This window comes from Eumetopias jubatus, unplaced genomic scaffold (genome assembly GCF_037043125.1).
Source record: "Eumetopias jubatus isolate StellerSeaLion01/CBP00866 unplaced genomic scaffold, mEumJub1_p1.0 scaffold_10, whole genome shotgun sequence".
Taxonomy (NCBI): Eukaryota; Metazoa; Chordata; class Mammalia; order Carnivora; family Otariidae; genus Eumetopias; species Eumetopias jubatus.
Genome location: NW_028274816.1, coordinates 57491924 through 57509061, shown reverse-complemented (window position 1 = coordinate 57509061; position 17138 = coordinate 57491924). Strand labels below are relative to the sequence as shown.

The following is a 17138-nucleotide window of genomic DNA, read 5'->3' as shown; positions in this document are numbered from 1 at the left end:
GTAAACCCTACCTTGTTCATCAATGAGGAGATGCGTCAGCCCCCTCCCCCGGGCACAGGCCAATGGCTCTGGTCGGGGGGCGGGCCCCACCTCCGGGCGGCCGCAAGATTTCACTGCAGGGGCCCCACCAGGCTCAGAGACGCCGCGGCCGCCTCCTGCGTAGGGCCTGGCCCTCCCTTGCGGGGGTGCGGTCGTGCAATAGGAAGCCGAGGGCGTTGCAAGCTTCCCGTTGGGCACTAGCTACCTGGCCCCGCTCCTTGCCCTTTGCATTCCCCAGACACCTCTGGAGCCCCCTCCTGTGGCCCCTGGAGCCCCCTTCACGCATCGGCCATGCCTCTAAGTCGCACTTTGTCCATGTCCTCCCTGCCGGGACTGGAGGATTGGGAGAATGAATTCGACCTGGAGAACACAGTGCTCTTCGAGGTGGCCTGGGAGGTGGCCAACAAGGGTGAGCACGCCGGGCGGTGGGTCGCGGACGAGGAGGGCAGTCGGGGATGGGAGCCGGCACTCTTGAGTAATACGGGGACAGGACTACATAGCGTGACTCTTGGGTTCTGGCCAAGGAGCCTATGACTTCTGTGTCCTTGGGGAGGGGCCGAGGTATATCTCCGGGACCCTGGCGGGGGGGGGAGGGGGATGAGCCGCCTCACTGTTAAAAGGAAAAGAGGCTGGAAGTCCAGTTGCTGGGTCCTAGGGAAGAGGGAGCTAAAATGAAAGATTCCTAGGTCCTGGAGGGAGGTTTCTGAGAGACCAGTGAACCTGGGTCCTGAACAGGGGAGGAGATGGGGGGTGGGGGTTGGCACTTCCTAGTGCCAACCTGGGAAGTGGCTGGGTTTCAGATCCGCGGCCCTGGGGGAAGAGTCTGGGGATATAACTCCAGATTTGGTAGAGAGCCAACTGGGAGAGAGGATGCATGAGTTGTGGGGGCAGAATTTGGGCGCTGGCCACTTGAGAGTAAAGATGGGAGGGGCTGCAGACTCTAATTCTTAGATCTTTGGGTCAGAGAGAGTTGGGGTCTGAATGCCTAGGCTCTGAAGGGAGCCGAGGGTGTGAGCTATAGGTTTCTAAGAGTAGGGGAGCCTGGGGCCTCAGACACATGCGTACTGGAATGAGGGAAGGCTGGGAAGTCCTAAGTTGGTCAGGGGCTGGGCCCAAGGATGGGAGGGGCTGGGGGCCTAGATTCCTGTGTCCCAGGCCCCGAAGGGCCTAAAGTTCTGGGTTTGGAAAACCAGCTGGGGCTGGGGGGAGCTAGGGTTTTGCTTTGCTGAGTCTTGGGAGAGAATGGGACCGGGTCTTACACCATGGCAGGCAGCCCTCAAACTGGGAGCCATGTATCACCAGGGCCCAGGCTCCAGTAGGTAGGGAGGCTGAGAGCCCAGACTCCTGGGTCTGGAATGAAGTCATGGGAGGAGCAGGGCCCTGCATGTGTGTCCCCAACTGGGGAAAGGAGACTGGGGGACAGTTCAGCAGAGCCCCTGGGGGGGCACCGAATGACAATTCAGCCTTCTCTTAGGCAACCGTGGGAATCTGAATAGGGCCATGAAGAGAGATTCTCCCCTACTGTGACCTAGAGCCTGACTAAGAATTTAAACCCAGCTCCTGTAAGCTGAGAACTCGGGAATCTGGGTCCTGCTAATCCTTGTCAGCTTTTCTCATCCTTGGGACCCCAGTCCCTAATTCCCTCAGACCCAGAGCCCAGGTCCCTAGCCCTTTCCTATCTGACTTAGAAGTTTAGCCTGAGCCCCATTCTCCCTTAGACCCAGGAGTACTGCCCTCGAACTCCTATCCTTACTTTCCTCTGACTGAGAAGTATGGGCTTCCAGGCCCCTCCTCCCTCTAAGCCAGAAGTCCAGGGCCCCAGCACCTCCCATGCTCCCCACCCCCAGCCCAGGTCCCAGACCTGTGGACCTCGGCTGGGGCCTGCCCTCACACACTTGGGCCCACAGTGGGAGGCATCTACACGGTGCTGCAGACGAAGGCGAAGGTGACAGGGGATGAGTGGGGTGACAACTACTACCTGGTGGGACCTTACACGGAGCAGGGTGTGAGGACCCAGGTGGAACTGCTCGAGCCCCCAACCCCGGCCCTGAAGAAGACACTGGACTCCATGAACAGCAAAGGCTGCAAGGTAGGACATGGCCTGGCTGAGGGTAGGGAGGTGGGTGCCCAGAGTTCGGGTGGGAGCAGCAGATGGAGAAGGGATGGTGGGGAATGGGGGGGATAGCCCCCTGGGGAAAGAGAGGCATGTACAGAAACACAGGATGACCCAGTACGTTCTCAAGCAGACACAGAGGAGGTAAGATTAGCAGACACTCAGACAGATGCAGGACCCCATGAAATGGGTGGGTGAGCCCCAAGCTATAAGACATTGGTGAATGGACAGACAGACAGCAGGTACAAGATAGACCGAGAGATGGTTCCTAGAGGCCAGGATCGTCAGACCCACAGAGAGAAAAAGAACTAGATAGAAAGACAGCCAGCAAGATAGAACCCAGGGCAGGTGGGCTTGGGGTGAGGCAGGAGTTGCCAGAGTAGGGGTTCCGGAGCCTGAAGTTCAAAGTCACCTTCTCCACTCTCTGCCTCTGTGACCTTGGCTAATAAACCTGCTAACGGCATCTACCTTGTATGGGTTTTGGGAGGATGCAGTACTTAATAAAGTCTTCAGCTCAGTTCCTGGCTTCAGTTAGTACTGTGTATGAGCTACTGTGATCATGGCTGTCATCATCATCATCATCATTACTATAAACAGCCAAGCTTGCAATGAGGTGGACAGGCAGACCAAGGGAGAGAGACGGATAGAGAGAGATTGAGTGTCCCAAAAGATGATGATAGGCCCAGGGGCTAGAGCCATAGGGAGAGAGAAGAAGAAAAACAGCCTGATGTTTCAGGGAGAAGGGCCTAGAAGGGAGAAGAAGATGGAGTGCCAATGAAGAGAAGAGAGCTAGGCGAGCAGACCCGGGGTGGGGGTAGGGGGAGAGGGGCAGAGATTCAGAGGGGCAGAGCCAGGAATTAAAGATAGGAGGAGAGATCTCGTCCCAGGGCTCCGGATGAGGACCGAAGGATGAGCACAGATTGATGATTGCTGCCGGCAGAGGTGACCATGAAGTAGCAGGCCTCAACCTCATGACAGGTTGGGGTCTGGGAGGGAGGAAGTACAGTGGTAGCTGCATTCATTCACAGCCTCTGGCTTGGGGTGGGGTCTGGAGTCCAGGTAGGCCCAGCCGTGTCCCTAAGGAGCCCTAGGACAGCCCAGCCCTACCCCGTGGCAGCTGCTCCCCACGTGCTGGGGGCCTAAGAATAGCCCCCCTCCCCCCCAGCAAAAGGGCAGACCACAGCTGGGAGGGGGAGGGGCAGGGCATCACAGTCAGGCTCCCCGGGGCTGGGAAAAGCCAGGTCCAGGAGGCATAGGACTGCTCGCTGCCTGCATAGGGCCATGGCAGCAGGCCCAGAACCCGAAGCTGTCATCTCGGGAGGAAAGCAGTCACCCACCAGAGGAACGTGGCAGATGCAGAATGAAATGTGCCAGCGAGGTTTAGAGATGGGGCCGTGGGTAGAAAAATGCGGCCCCTGGGGAAGGAAAGAGGGCAGCCGGTGTTCGAAAGGGTGGCTGCAGAGTACAAAACGGGCCTCAGGGCAGGGCAAGGAGGCAGCAGGTGACAGACTTAGGGTGAAAGGGTCAGACGCCAGGTAGCGGGTGTGGAAGAAATAGGGCGGGGAGAACAGGAAAAGAAGCATCCAGTGGAAGGAATTTGCAGCAGAAGGAAAAGATCATGGGAGAAAGCAACACGAGGGTCGGCAAGAGAGAAGTGGCAGCCAACATGGGAACAAGGCGGCAGGTTGGAGACATCATAAGGGTGGGGAAACAAGGCAGTGGAGGCGCAGAGAGGACGTGTCAAATGCGTGGTTAGAGGTAGAGGAAGGAGGCAGTGGGGAGGAGCAGGGTAGTGGTTATAGAAACTGAGCAAGGAACAGGGTAGATATAACTGATGGAAAAAGATCGTGGTGGGAATACCTAACAGCACATAGAGAAATAAGGCAGCGGGTGAGAAATTAGCAGCAGATACAGAAAGAGGGTGGAAGAACCAGGTTGGGAAGGCAGCTGCCTGTGGCCAGGAGAGCCCCAGGTGCTGAGCCCAGAGGCGTGTGGCCACAGCCCTGAGCCTTCCCGCGGGGGCCCCACAGGTGTATTTTGGTCGCTGGCTGATCGAGGGGGGCCCCCTGGTGGTGCTCCTGGACGTGGGGGCCTCAGCCTGGGCCCTGGAGCGCTGGAAGGGGGAGCTCTGGGACACCTGCAACATCGGGGTGCCCTGGTACGACCGTGAGGCCAACGACGCTGTCCTTTTTGGCTTCCTCACCACCTGGTTCCTGGGTGAGGTAGGCCCCATTGCCCGTCTCCATGTCACTCCTTCCAATCCTGGCCCCAAACTGCATTGGTCATCAGCCCCTGGCCAGGGGGTGGCTGGGTGGGGGCCAGGGACTGACTGCCTTCTCCCAGGGCATTCTGGGAGCTGTCGGTCCTTTTCCAAGCGTGAGCTCTGAACTTTGGCAACATGGACATCCAGGGACCCAGACTCTTGTTTTCCTCAGAGACTCAAACTCCCAACCCCAACATCATTCACTCTAATCTCCCAAGTGTAAGATTTTTGAGCCATTAGCTTTTGGGGGTGCTGGCCTGGCTGGAGGGTTTGTGCCAGGGAATTCTGGGAGTTGTAGTTCTCTATTCTGATAGTGGCTGGACTTAGCTCTGAGATGGGACCCTGGATGTTTGGGGATCTCCAGCCTATATGAGAACCAGGAATCCTGGTTCTGACCCCCCCTTCAGCTTTTAAAAGGCTCAGGAAACTTCTCCTGCCGCAGGGAAAACAGTCTAGGAACTGGCTACTCCTGGGGCATTCTGGGGGTTGTAGTCCTTTAGCCAGTATTGGGTACTGTTCTACTCTTGATTGAGATAAAAGAGTCTCCAGGAATTACATGCAGGACCTGGGGACGCTTTCCAATTCAGCCCTGCTGGGACTTAGAAGACTGGCCAAAAAAACCCCACCAAAACTCCAGCTCCCATCAGCTTTTGGGGATGGGGTCAGCTGGTCTGGCCGTCTCAAGGATTTATAGTTCCTTATTCTAAGGGGATGGCAGTGGGTGACCATCCATTCTGTGCAGGAGTGGTGATACTCCCCTGCTTCCTCATCCACCTTGGGGGCTTGTCGATTGCCTACACGACACATACGGAGACATGGTGGCGCTGTTCCTGTTGCCCCATAGTTCCTGGCCCAGAACGAGGAGAAGCCACATGTGGTTGCACACTTCCACGAGTGGTTGGCGGGCATTGGACTCTGCCTCTGCCGGGCCCGGCGGCTGCCTGTAGCTACAATCTTCACCACCCATGCCACGCTCCTGGGACGATACCTGTGTGCAGGTGCCGTGGACTTCTACAACAACCTGGAGAATGTGAGCCGGGAATGTGGCCCAGAGGGGCTCCGAGTGTTTCAGGACAGCCCAGGGGGGGTCAAGCTTCCTTTTCTCCCATGACCCAGGAGTCCAAGTCCTCAGCCCCCTCCTCCCTCACACCCAGGAGGTGTTCAGTTTCCAGCCCCAACCACCCCCAGGACCCTGGAGTCTAGACCTCCAGTCTTCTCCCCAGTTCTTCCACCCTGACTGCCCTCCCTTCCCACCCAGTTCAATGTGGACAAGGAAGCAGGTGAGAGGCAAATCTATCACCGCTACTGCATGGAGCGGGCAGCAGCCCACTGCGCTCACGTCTTTACTACTGTGTCCCAGATCACTGCCATCGAGGCTCAGCACCTACTCAAGAGGAAACCAGGTAGGGTATAGGCTGGGGTCCCTAGACGTGAATGAGGTAGTCTGTGCTAAGGCCTAGACTAGTTTTTTTAACTATAGAGAGCAAAGAACTACACCTCCCAGAAGACCCTAAGTTGGTGACCTGAATATGAAGCTGCCTGGCTGTACGCCCTAGAGACTAATGGGAGGTGTCGTTTCTTTGACATTAATTTCAAAATGGTAAAGTTATTTTATTGGCTAATGTAGATTTCGGTCTTCTGGAAGTGAACAGAGTTTCACTGGGTTTTGATTTTGAGAAGAGCAGCGTTGGAACCAGTTATTCTAACCGAGTTATGGTACCCATTCTCAATGGGTGTATTGTGAGAACTACAACCCCCAGAGGCCCCAAGGTGGATCATTTTCCTATGGGGTTAGCCATTTGCAGGGGCTGCTGGGATTTGTAGCTGTGCTTGTGAACAGAAGCAGGTAACTTTGGGCAAGAAGGCATCCGAGTGGCAGGGCATCTGGAGCTTCTAAAGCAAAGACATTGTTCAAGGAAAGGAGTCTTTCCTTTGTTTATTCATTCAGGCACACTGATCTGAATGAATAAATGAAGATCTGAAATGTGGACCTTCTCCCTCAACCCCAGATATCGTGACCCCCAATGGGCTGAATGTGAAGAAGTTCTCTGCCATGCATGAGTTCCAGAATCTCCATGCTCAGAGCAAGGCTCGAATCCAGGAGTTTGTGCGGGGCCATTTTTATGGGTACGTGGACCAGATATCTAGGTCTTGAGAGAGGAGGGGGTTGGGAGCCCATGTCCTGAGTGTAAGAGACAGAATAGCTGGTGGCTCAGCCTCTTGAGCTCCTGAACCCCAGAACAATGGCTGAGTATTGAGGAATCAATCCCCATCCAAGGAAAGAAGAACCACAATTTCCAGGAGTCCCCGTGGTGCCTCTGCTCTGGCTAAGCTGTTCTTTGCCCCTGTGGCTGCTGGGGTTTGTAGTTTCAAGGCCAGGGCTACAGGGTCCCCACCCTTGGCTTCACCCTGCCTTATTATGGCTTTTTTAGGCACCTGGACTTCAACTTGGACAAGACCTTGTATTTCTTTATCGCCGGCCGCTACGAGTTCTCTAACAAGGGGGCCGACGTCTTCCTAGAGGCCTTGGCCCGGCTCAACTATCTGCTCAGAGTAAGGCCCGGGCTGTCTGTGAGGACACGAAAAGAGGACGAGGAAATCAGGACATAAGTGGGGGGGGGATACCCATGTGTGTGAATGGGGAAGTGTCGAGACCCAGACAGCAGACCGGAGTCCCCATGGGGATGGTAACTTCAATTCTCCTTGACAGGAAGAGGCATAGTGGGGCCATAGTGGTCTTGATGGGTGGAAAAGGGTAGGTGGCCTCAGGGGGTGATTCTGACCCCCCTCCCCCCAACCCCACGCCTTTTCCTCTGCCCAGGTAAACGGCAGTGAGCAGACAGTGGTCGCCTTCTTCATCATGCCAGCTCGGACCAACAATTTCAACGTGGAAACCCTCAAGGGCCAGGCTGTGCGCAAGCAGCTCTGGTCAGCAGCCCTGGGCCTGGGAGCCCTGCCATTCCCACTTCCAGCTTTGTGCTTCGGGAGGCTCAGTTTTGTTCTCTGGAACACAAGCCACTCGCCCCACCAATTCCTAGGGAAGTAGCTTGCTTGAGAGGCCTCCAGTTCAGGGGTAGTAAGGAGTTGCAGGCAGGACAAGTGTGACCGTACAACCAGGGCTCTGGCGAGGTCCACCTTGTGCCACTTGGGACTTTGGGCAAATAATTTCGCCTCTCCAAGCCTCAGTTTCCTCAAATGCAAAACCCATTCATCAGCCAGCAGATATTCATTGAGCACCTACCATGTACCAGGCACTGTTCCAGGCCTTGGGGACAAGAGAAGATCCCTGCCCTCGCCACTGAGCTCACATTCTTAGAAAGTTCTACAGAATGTGCTCTGGGGCGCCTGGCTGGCTCAGTCAGTAGAACATGTGACTCTTGATCTTGGGGTTGTGAGTTCAAGCCCCATGTCAGGGGTAGAGATTACTTAAAAATAAAATCTTTTGAAAAGTGCTCTGGCAAGAAAATAAAGCAGGACTGGAATATGAGACAGGACATGGAGTTGTCAGGAGAGGCCACACTGAGAAAGTGCCATTGGATAGAGCCCAACAGAGGAAGTGAGTGAGGGAGCCCTGTGTATATCTGGGGAATAGCATTTCAGGCAGAGGGACAGCAGATGCAAAGGCCCTGGGGTGTGTTTGAGAAACCACAAGGAGACCAGTGGGGCTGGAGCAGTGTGCTGTAGGGAGATGGGGTAGAAAATGAGGCCCGAGCTACGAGATGATTATGAGCCGAGGAATGTCAAGGAAGCTGTAGAGTGCCACTAATTGCTAGCTTCCCTCATATACCTCAAGTTTCCTCTCTCAGAACACAATTTTCCCTTTTTATAAAATGGTGCTTAGCATTGCCACTGTCAGGACTAGTGCAATTCCTAAAAATAGCTGACATTTCTGGAAGGCTAGCCGTGTGCCAGGCACTGTGCACTTTTTGTCATGACTTCATCAAGTTTTCACTGCAAAGCTATGAGGTTGGTTCTATTTTTATCCCTGTCTAACAGATGAGTTACTGAAGTCAGAGAGGGAAGGCCACCTGTCCCTGGCCACACAGCTGATGCAAGGCACAAGGGATTTGAGCCTTCCAGGGCCTGTTTGCCAGCTCCCCATCCTCCAGCTCAGAATTCCCAGGGCCTCTCTGCTCAGACCTCAGTTTTCCAGCTGCCCCACAAACCTAACAACATATGGCAGCTGGTATGTGTATATGATGCTGTGGCTTTGCTTCTTCTAGGGATACGGCCAACACCGTGAAAGAGAAGTTTGGAAGGAAGCTTTACGAGTCCTTGCTGGTGTGAGTGTCCCACCCCCAGCCCTGCATCCTCCTGGGCCCTAATTGCTCTCCTCGCCCCTGATTCCCAGACGCATACCCTGCTCACCTTGCAGGGGGAGCCTCCCGGACATGAACAAGATGCTGGATAAGGAGGACTTCACCATGATGAAGAGAGCCATCTTTGCTACGCAGGTATGATTGGGAACCCTCAACCTAGAGCTGGCAGCCCTTTTCAGGGAATCAATTCTCAAGTCCACCGGAGGTGTGAACTGACTGGTAGACATTCAGTTTCCTGAGGGCAGCCTGTTTTCCCATAGCTTATCCTGCTACACGGGCTGCTGGGAATTGAAGTTTCTTTCTTTCTTTTTTCTTTTCTTTTCTTTTTTTCTTTCTTTCTTTCTTTCTTTCTTTCTTTCTTTCTTTCTTTCTTTCTTTTTCTTTCTTTCTTTCTTTCTTTCTTTCTTTCTTTTCTTTCTTTCTTTCTTCTTCCTTTCTTTTTTATCTCTTTATTTCTTTTTTTCTTCCTTCCTTTCCTTCTTTCCTTCCTTCCTTCTTTTCTTTCTTTCTTTCTCTTTTGTTTGTTTTTTGTTTTTCTTTGAGTTGTAATTTCCTTGAGTCTCTGGGGTCAAAGGACAAAAGGTGAAAGGAAACTTTAGGAAGCCAACCAAGCCACAAAAGGAGAACAAGTCCCTGCCATCTCTGGGTCTTGCTGCAAACTAGCTGCATACTCATTAGAGCCAGAAGGTCTGCTAAAACACTTGTCATTACCAGAAGAACACTGGAAACTCTCAGCAGCCCCTGCTTTTCTTATCCCACTGGCTGTGTCTTAGTTCCCAAACATTCCTGGAAGTTGTAGCTTCTTTAGATTCCTGAGGTTAATGCAGTTAGGCAGATGGGAAACCATAGAGGAACGTGGTAAGAACAGAATGAGAACTACAACTCCCAGCAGCCCCTGCTTCATGGCGTCTTCCCTAGCCCCAGAGGCTTCTGAGAGGTAGAGTTCTTTTCTTCTCTGGAGTCAAGAATCTTTCGTACCTGTGGTCAGGGTTGGTGAGCCATTTCCTGGGGAGTGGAAACCTAGATAATCCAGGATGCACAAATATGGTGTGATGTGCTTTTGGCCAAACTACAATTTCCAGTAGTCCCTAAGGCAGTCTCCCTGAGGATGTATCTGCCATGGGGCTGCTGGGAGTTGTAGTTTCTTGGAGCCCCTGGAGGGCAGCTGAAGGTGAGCGGAACTTTTCATGAGATGGAAGAGGTGCCAATAACTATCTGTCCCAGCACATGGGAGTTCCTCGATCTGGCCTCTTCCAGTGGCTCTTGGGAATTGTGGTTTCTTTGGGCCTTGGTTGGGAGTGGAGGTGGAAGGAATTATAGGATGGAGAGTAAAGGGAACTTGGAGAGAAAGCGAGCCAGGATTTTCATAAGAAAACTACAACTAAGGGCACTTGGGTGGCTCAGTCAGTTGAGCATCCAACTCTTGATTTCGGCTCAGGTCATGATCCCAGGGTTGTGAACTCAAGCCCTGCGTTGGGCTCCGTGCTGGGCATGGAGCCTGCTTGAGATTCTCTCTCTCTCTTTCCCTCTCCCTCCCATCTCTCTCTCTCTCTCTCTCAAAACAAACCAACAAAACCAAAACCAAAAAACCTGCAACTTCCAGCAGCCCCTGAAGCTTGCTACCATATTGGCAAAGTCTCTGCCCCATTGATTACCACTCCTAATCTCTTGGGCTTGTGGTTCCCACAACCTGGTGGGAACTGTGGTCCCCCCAGGGTTAGCATGGCTCATAGGGAGCTAAGGAGCCCCCGCCCCTTCTCTGACCCCCGTTCCACTTGTGGCCCCTACAGCGGCAGTCTTTCCCCCCTGTGTGCACCCACAACATGCTGGATGACTCCTCGGACCCTATCCTGACCACCATCCGCCGAATTGGGCTCTTCAATAGTAGTGCTGACAGGGTCAAGGTGAGGGCAATGGTCAGGGAGGGTTAAGCATGGTGGGGTGGTGTGGGGGTAGGGGGAGCCTGGGCCTCACATCCCCCCTTTCCCCTAGTTTATCAAAGGATTGCTGTGTTTAGAAAGTATCTTCGCTCTTTAAGCAGGCCGACTTAGATTCAAATCTTTGTCCTCCCATTGATTTGGGTGACTTTAGACAAATCTTTCACCCTCTCTGGGCCACTCCGGGATCCCAGGGAGTAGCTAAATGAGGCACTTGGGCTGAACTCTTCTTTTCTCGTGGCTAGGTGATTTTCCATCCAGAGTTCCTCTCCTCCACCAGCCCTCTGCTCCCCGTGGATTATGAGGAATTTGTCCGTGGCTGCCATCTTGGGGTCTTCCCCTCCTACTATGAGCCTTGGGGCTACACGCCGGGTGAGTGCAGCATGGTGGTGGGCTTCAGGTCTGATCAGGCATGATCGATCGAGGCACTTGCCCCATTCTGTGCCCCAAGCTCTCCAATGCAAAACAGGGATGATGTCAACAGTCTGTTTCGCTGCAGAATGTGTTTTTGTGACACAGTAGCCCATGTGATGCATAATTAGAGGTCACATGTGATTCCCCCCATTGGCTGATATTTGGCCCCTCAAATAATAACAGCTGAATGCATAGTTCACTCACACGACAGAATGTGGCCAAGGCTCCCTGAGATGTCCCCAGGGCCCATCCGCTCCACCTTCCTCTTTTAGGAAGGGGTTGGTTGGCTCCCTTTAGAGACACAGACTCCAACTTGGACCTTATTTGCAGTTCTCCCTCATTTAGGGACATTCTGCTGTGGCCCCAAACTCAACCCTATCTCACACACTTTTCAATCAAGCTACCTTCATGTTTTTCAGGCTAAGAAAATAACACATTTGCTGTAGTTTTTCTTAATTTTGAGTAATTTAACAAATCTCTTAGGGCGCCTGGGTGGCTCAGATGGTTAAGCATCTGCCTTCGGCTCAGGTCATGATCCCAGGGTCCTGGGATCAAGTCCCGCATTGGGCTCCCTGCTCCTTGGGAGCCTGCTTCTCCCTCTGCTTCTCTCTCTCTCTCTCTCCCCCTCTGTCTCTCATGAATAAATAAATAAAATCTTTAAAAAAAAAATCTCCTAAACCGTGCTTGCATGATAATTAGGATGATGATTTTCCCAGTTTTATTTCTGTCGTGGTTACAGTGATGCCGAGGTTCTGTGTGCTTGGCCCCAACCCTGTTTTTCCCCATAAGCCCTGTTATGTCTGAAGCCTGCGTTTGCAGGTTACGCGGGTTTTTAGGAACACTTAACATTTGAATTATAATAAACTGCTTGAAGCATTTCTCAGGCTTGTTTAGGATATTAAACAAGGCAGAATGAGAGCCCTTCTTTTACCCTCCAAGCTGGGGCGCCTGGATGGCTCAGTTAAGTGACTGACTCTTGGTTCCAGCTCAGGCCCTGATCTCAGGCTCTGTGCCTAGTGCAGAGTCTGTATGGGACTCTTTCTCCCTCTCCCACTGCCCCTCCCCCCAAACGTGCTGTGTCTCTCTCTCTCTCAAATAAATAAATCTTTAAAAAAAAAGTAGACCAAATCTATGATTAACCAGCCCACTCTGTCTAGCACAAGAAAATATCTTACAGGTTGTGAGGACTAAGTAAAATGGTAGACATGGGAACAGAGTCCATACTTAATAATTTAGCATCCTATTGCCGAACTCTAGACTCTTCCTCATCCTGAAGCCTTGGGACAAATAAATTCCCTTTTCTGAGCCTCCTAGCTTCCCCTCTGAGAAACAGACTATGATAGGGGCACCTGGGTGGCTCAGTCGGTTAAGCATCTGCCTTTGGCTTGGCTCATGGTCCCAGAGTCCCAGGGTCCTAGGATCGAACCCTCCATCCAGCTCCTTGCTCAGTGGGGGGCCTGCTTCTTCCTCTCTCTCTGCTGCTCTCCCTGCTCATTCTCTCTCTCAAATAAATAAATAAATAATCTCAGGGGCGCCTGGGTGGCTCAGTCCTTAAGCGTCTGCCTTCGGCTGGGGTCTTGATCCCGGGCTCCTGGGATCGAGCCGCACATCGGGCTCCCTGCTCAGCGGGGAGCCTGCTTCTCCCTCTCCCACTGCCCCTGCTTGTGTTCCCTCTCTCGCTGTCATACTTGACAGAGAGAGGGAGAGAGAGACAGCCCGCTGAGCAGGGAGCCCGATGCGGGGTTCGATCCCAGGATCCCAGGACCGTGACCCGAACCGAAGGCAGACGCCTAACGACTGAGCCACCCAGGCACCCCTAAATAAATAAAATCTTAAAAAAATATAAAAAGTCTTAAAAACAAACAAACAGAACATAAAAAAAAAAGGAAGAAACAGATCGATAGTCTAACGTGCAGCTTGGTTTTGTGGGCTCAGTGATTTGCTTAAGGTGTCAGTAGAGGGCGCTGTTGGGGCTTTTATTGCGATTTAAGAGGTTGCAAAGCGGAAAGCTAAGTGGACCTTCCTCCTCTCGCCTTCCTGCAGCTGAGTGCACGGTTATGGGCATCCCCAGTATCTCCACCAACCTCTCCGGCTTCGGCTGCTTCATGGAGGAACACATTGCAGACCCCTCAGCTTACGGTCGGTGCCCAGACTGAGAGCCGAGACTCTTGGATCCAGGGGGAAGAAGGGGTGGGCTCCTGGTCCCGGGGGGAGGAGGAGTCCTGGCGCCAGAGAGTCCCTGGAAGAATGAAGGTTTCCTTGGTCTCATTTCTGAGCCCCCGTCGTGGCCCCCACAGGCATCTACATTCTGGACCGTCGGTTCCGCAGTCTGGATGATTCCTGCTCGCAGCTCACCTCCTTCCTCTACAGCTTCTGCCAGCAGAGCCGGCGGCAGCGCATCATCCAGCGAAACCGCACGGAGCGCCTCTCAGACCTTCTGGACTGGAAATACCTAGGCCGGGTATGACTCCCTCCCACGTCCTCTGCTGGTGAATCGGCCGCTTCCGGCTCTGGGTCTCTCATTCCTCAGCTTCCAAGGCTGCCGCGGGAGGCAGCCTCCTTCCGCCTGTAACAGTCGCTGTCCCTTTAAGAAATTAACCAGCTTTTGCAGGTAGACCACATTGGTGGCAATTACCTTCCTCGCATAAGTGTATAGCGAAAGAGGTAACCTACTTAAGAATTATGCCCCTGTTAATGAGGTGTGGCTCAGAGACAGTCCGTTCACAGCTTTGCTTATCTACTTAAGGAGTGGAGCCAGAAAGATGGATAATTGGCGTAGGGGCCAACTGGAACGTGCCAGAGTGTGCTCATTTGCATAGAGAGTGTGGCTAGGGTCCGCCTCCTTCTATCTCTGCCGGGGGCGGGGTCTGGCTCGCGTTCCCTGACGCCCCCTCCCATTCTTTTCCCCAAGTACTATATGTCTGCACGCCACATGGCGCTGGCCAAGGCCTTTCCGGAACACTTCACCTATGAGCCCCACGAGGCTGACGCGGTGAGTGGACCCCGATCTCTGATGCGCCCGGAGCTAGAGGGCTGGGGTAGGGTCGCGTCCCTCCTGGCGTGGGAAGATCCGGGGGAGGGGGGAACCGTAGGAGGCCTCTGCTCATTCTGCGGTTTGTGCCCACCCCTCCCGCCCCCCGTAACGCAGACCCAGGGCTACCGCTACCCACGGCCGGCCTCAGTGCCACCATCGCCCTCGCTGTCGCGACACTCAAGCCCGCACCAGAGTGAGGATGAGGAGGAGCCCCGGGATGGGCCGCCTGACGTAGACGGGGAGCGCTACGACGAGGACGAGGAGGCAGCCAAGGACCGGCGCAACATCCGCGCCCCCGAGTGGCCGCGCCGCGCCTCCTGCGCCTCTTCCACCGGCGGGAGCAAGCGCAGCTCGGTGGACACGGCGCCCTCCAGCTCGCTCAGCACTCCCAGCGAGCCCCTCAGCCCTGCCAGCTCCCTGGGCGAGGAGCGCAACTAAGTCCTCTGCCCCACACTCCCGGCCCGTCCTGCCGCCCTCGTCCAGAGGATGGATGCGGAAAGGCGGTGTTCCGAAACCCCACTCCAGATCCCGAACCCTCCCTGGGGGTCCACAGCCCCGCCCCCTCCGCCATACACTCCAGCCTCTCTAGCTCCCCTCTCGGAATCCCCAACACTCCAGAATCCACAACGCCGTGCCTTTCCTGGGTTCCAGAATGCATAATATGCGCCCTGGAGTCCTTCAGGCCTGGCCCCCGGGCACCAGGGGCCAGGAACCTGCCATTTCCCTGCCATGGTGCCAGAGGTTTTAGGAAGCCCGGTCTGTTGCTTTCCGGGCGGGGGCTCCTAGAGCCCTTTGTGGCTTGCTAATTTTATAGCCCACAAACCAATCCACGCTCAGGGCTGGCCCAAGGGCCAGCAAGCCCTGGAAACCATGTGGTTTCCCTGCTAATGGGACAATCAAGTCCAAAGCTGGCGCACTTTCAGGGACTTAACTGAATGCAGAAGGTCCTCCATTTCAACTCCAGAACTCAGGCTCCAGACCAGGGCACTCCCCTGTTTACTCTGATCTGGCTCTTCCTGGTGTGTCTGGTTCTGCCTGGAGGGCCCCTCCACCCCTGCTCTCCTCTTTCTCCTTACTTTGGCCAATGGGGTGGTGGTGGTGCAGAACCACTTGGCTTCTCATTCCTGTTGGAGAATATGCTTGAGATTCCTGTTCCCTCCAGGGAATCCCCCTGCTGCAGACAGAATTGGCTGTCTACCCCAGCCCCAAGCCCCAAGCCCTAGGCCCACCACGAAACACTGGGTTCTAGGTCCCGGCTGCTGGATCTAGAACCTTACCACTGTGCTCCTTCCTGGTCCCTTTCCCCTGGTCTAGAACTGAACCCACTAGGTTCTAGAACTTTCATATTTACCTCCAGGCTCTTCCATCCTTAAGCTGTGCCCTGCCCCCAGCTTTGGTGAAAGGGAGGGGCCCTTCATGTGTGCTGTGTCTGATGCACTTGGTTTGCAGTTGGGGGGGGCAGAATGGGGTGTGATTGATGTGTGTCCAGAGATGAAAAAAATACATCTATATTTAAGAATCTCAGGTTTGGTCCACTGTGAGGGCTTAAGGGGCCTCGCTCCCAGCCCCTGCCTCCTCTTGGCTTCTCTACCTCTTTACCTCCTTTATTCTCCGCCGCCCCGCCCTCCCCCCCCCCCCCCCCCCGGCCCTGCCTGCCCACCCGAGTCCCTAATACCTTGTCTCATTCAGCTGTCTTGGAGAGACTTGGATTGCCTTTCTAGATTCTAGTTTTATTTCAAGGGAAGGCACCTCTGATTCGTTGGGACTTGCAGGCGGGCAAAAATTTGGCTCAAAGGGGCTGTGTCACTAGAAAAAAAAGACCCACGGGTAGCCACAAGCCCTGTGTGGCTATTTAAATGAACCAGATTCCTCAGTAGCACTAGCCACATCCAACTGCCCAGTAGTCACTGTGGCCACATAAGGGTCATAGCTACACAAGTGAACAGTGCAAATACAGAATATTTTATTTTTTTTAAGATTTATTTGAGAGAGAGAGAGGGCATGAGGGGGGTAGGGGCAGAGGGAGAAGCAGACTCCCTACTGCAGGGAGCCTGACATGAGTCTCGATCCCAGGACCCTAGGATCATGACCTGAGCCTTTGGCTTAACTGACTGAGCCACTCAGGCGCCCCCAGAATATTTTCATCATTGCAAAAAATTCTGTTGGACAGCACTAGCTTAGAACATGTTTCAAGGACACTGACCTCTGGACTTTAGCCCTACTGTCCCCTGAATGGCTCTATTTTCCAGGAAAAATCTGTTTTCAGTTCTAGTCTTCGCTAGGAGTGTACCTCCAAGCCAATCACGTTTCAGGGGAGTAGAAAACTGGATTTGCGTGTATGACCATTCTTCCTGTTAAATGTGTTGGTGGTGATGAACACACAGAAGCCCCCTCCCCTGCCAGAATCATGAGTGGCCACCAAAGTGTGGTGACAACAGCAGGTACTGAGTGTCCGAAAGAACAAATGTCCAGGAGCCACTTCCTCTTAGATTCTTCAACCAAAACCAGAGATGGGGCAGGGTGTCAGAGTTCAGTCCCGTAGCTTGGATCCAGCAGCTGCCGGCTAAGCCTTCAGTTCCCACTTGGGAGAATTTAATCCCCGAGTTTCACATCCCGTTTCTGTCCTGTGCTCCAAACCCCTAGCTCAGCACCTCTTGCATTATCATGTGCTCCTGTTGCTTGACAACTGTTACTCATCAGATGCCGTTATCTGGTTACACTTTGTTATTTCCAACAGTGCCCGCTTCCAGCTACCAAGCCTAGGTCTTTTAGACTCTCCTTGGAGTCTAGGCTCTGCCCTGTAGGAAAGACAGTTAACAGCCCAGCCAAGCAGAGAAGCTGCTACTCCACCACCCTCCCACCCCTGGGTTAAGATTAGAGTTTAGAGTAACAGCCAAGATGGGAGGTGGGGGCAACACCCGGCTCCCTGCCAGGGCAGTCCAACTATAGCCTTGTGAAAATAGATACCACCTCATTTCCCACACCATACACGCGAGCACAACAAAAACACACCCAAAAC

The 17138-nt window shown here is 53.8% G+C and overlaps 1 protein-coding gene across 1 annotated transcript; it reads left to right on the top strand.

The window, feature by feature from the left end:
* The first annotated feature begins 103 nt into the window (after nucleotides 1-103).
* GYS1 (glycogen synthase 1) lies at nucleotides 104-15253 on the top strand. Its single transcript, XM_028091464.2, has 16 exons — nucleotides 104-448; nucleotides 1947-2128; nucleotides 4183-4374; nucleotides 5260-5445; nucleotides 5674-5818; nucleotides 6425-6542; nucleotides 6848-6968; nucleotides 7237-7343; nucleotides 8639-8698; nucleotides 8791-8869; nucleotides 10525-10638; nucleotides 10917-11043; nucleotides 13129-13224; nucleotides 13383-13546; nucleotides 13997-14077; nucleotides 14234-15253. Exons 1-16 carry the CDS (start codon nucleotides 331-333, stop codon nucleotides 14555-14557), a joined length of 2214 nt encoding a protein of 737 aa, XP_027947265.1. The 5' UTR covers nucleotides 104-330; the 3' UTR covers nucleotides 14558-15253.
* The last annotated feature ends 1885 nt before the right edge of the window (nucleotides 15254-17138 follow it).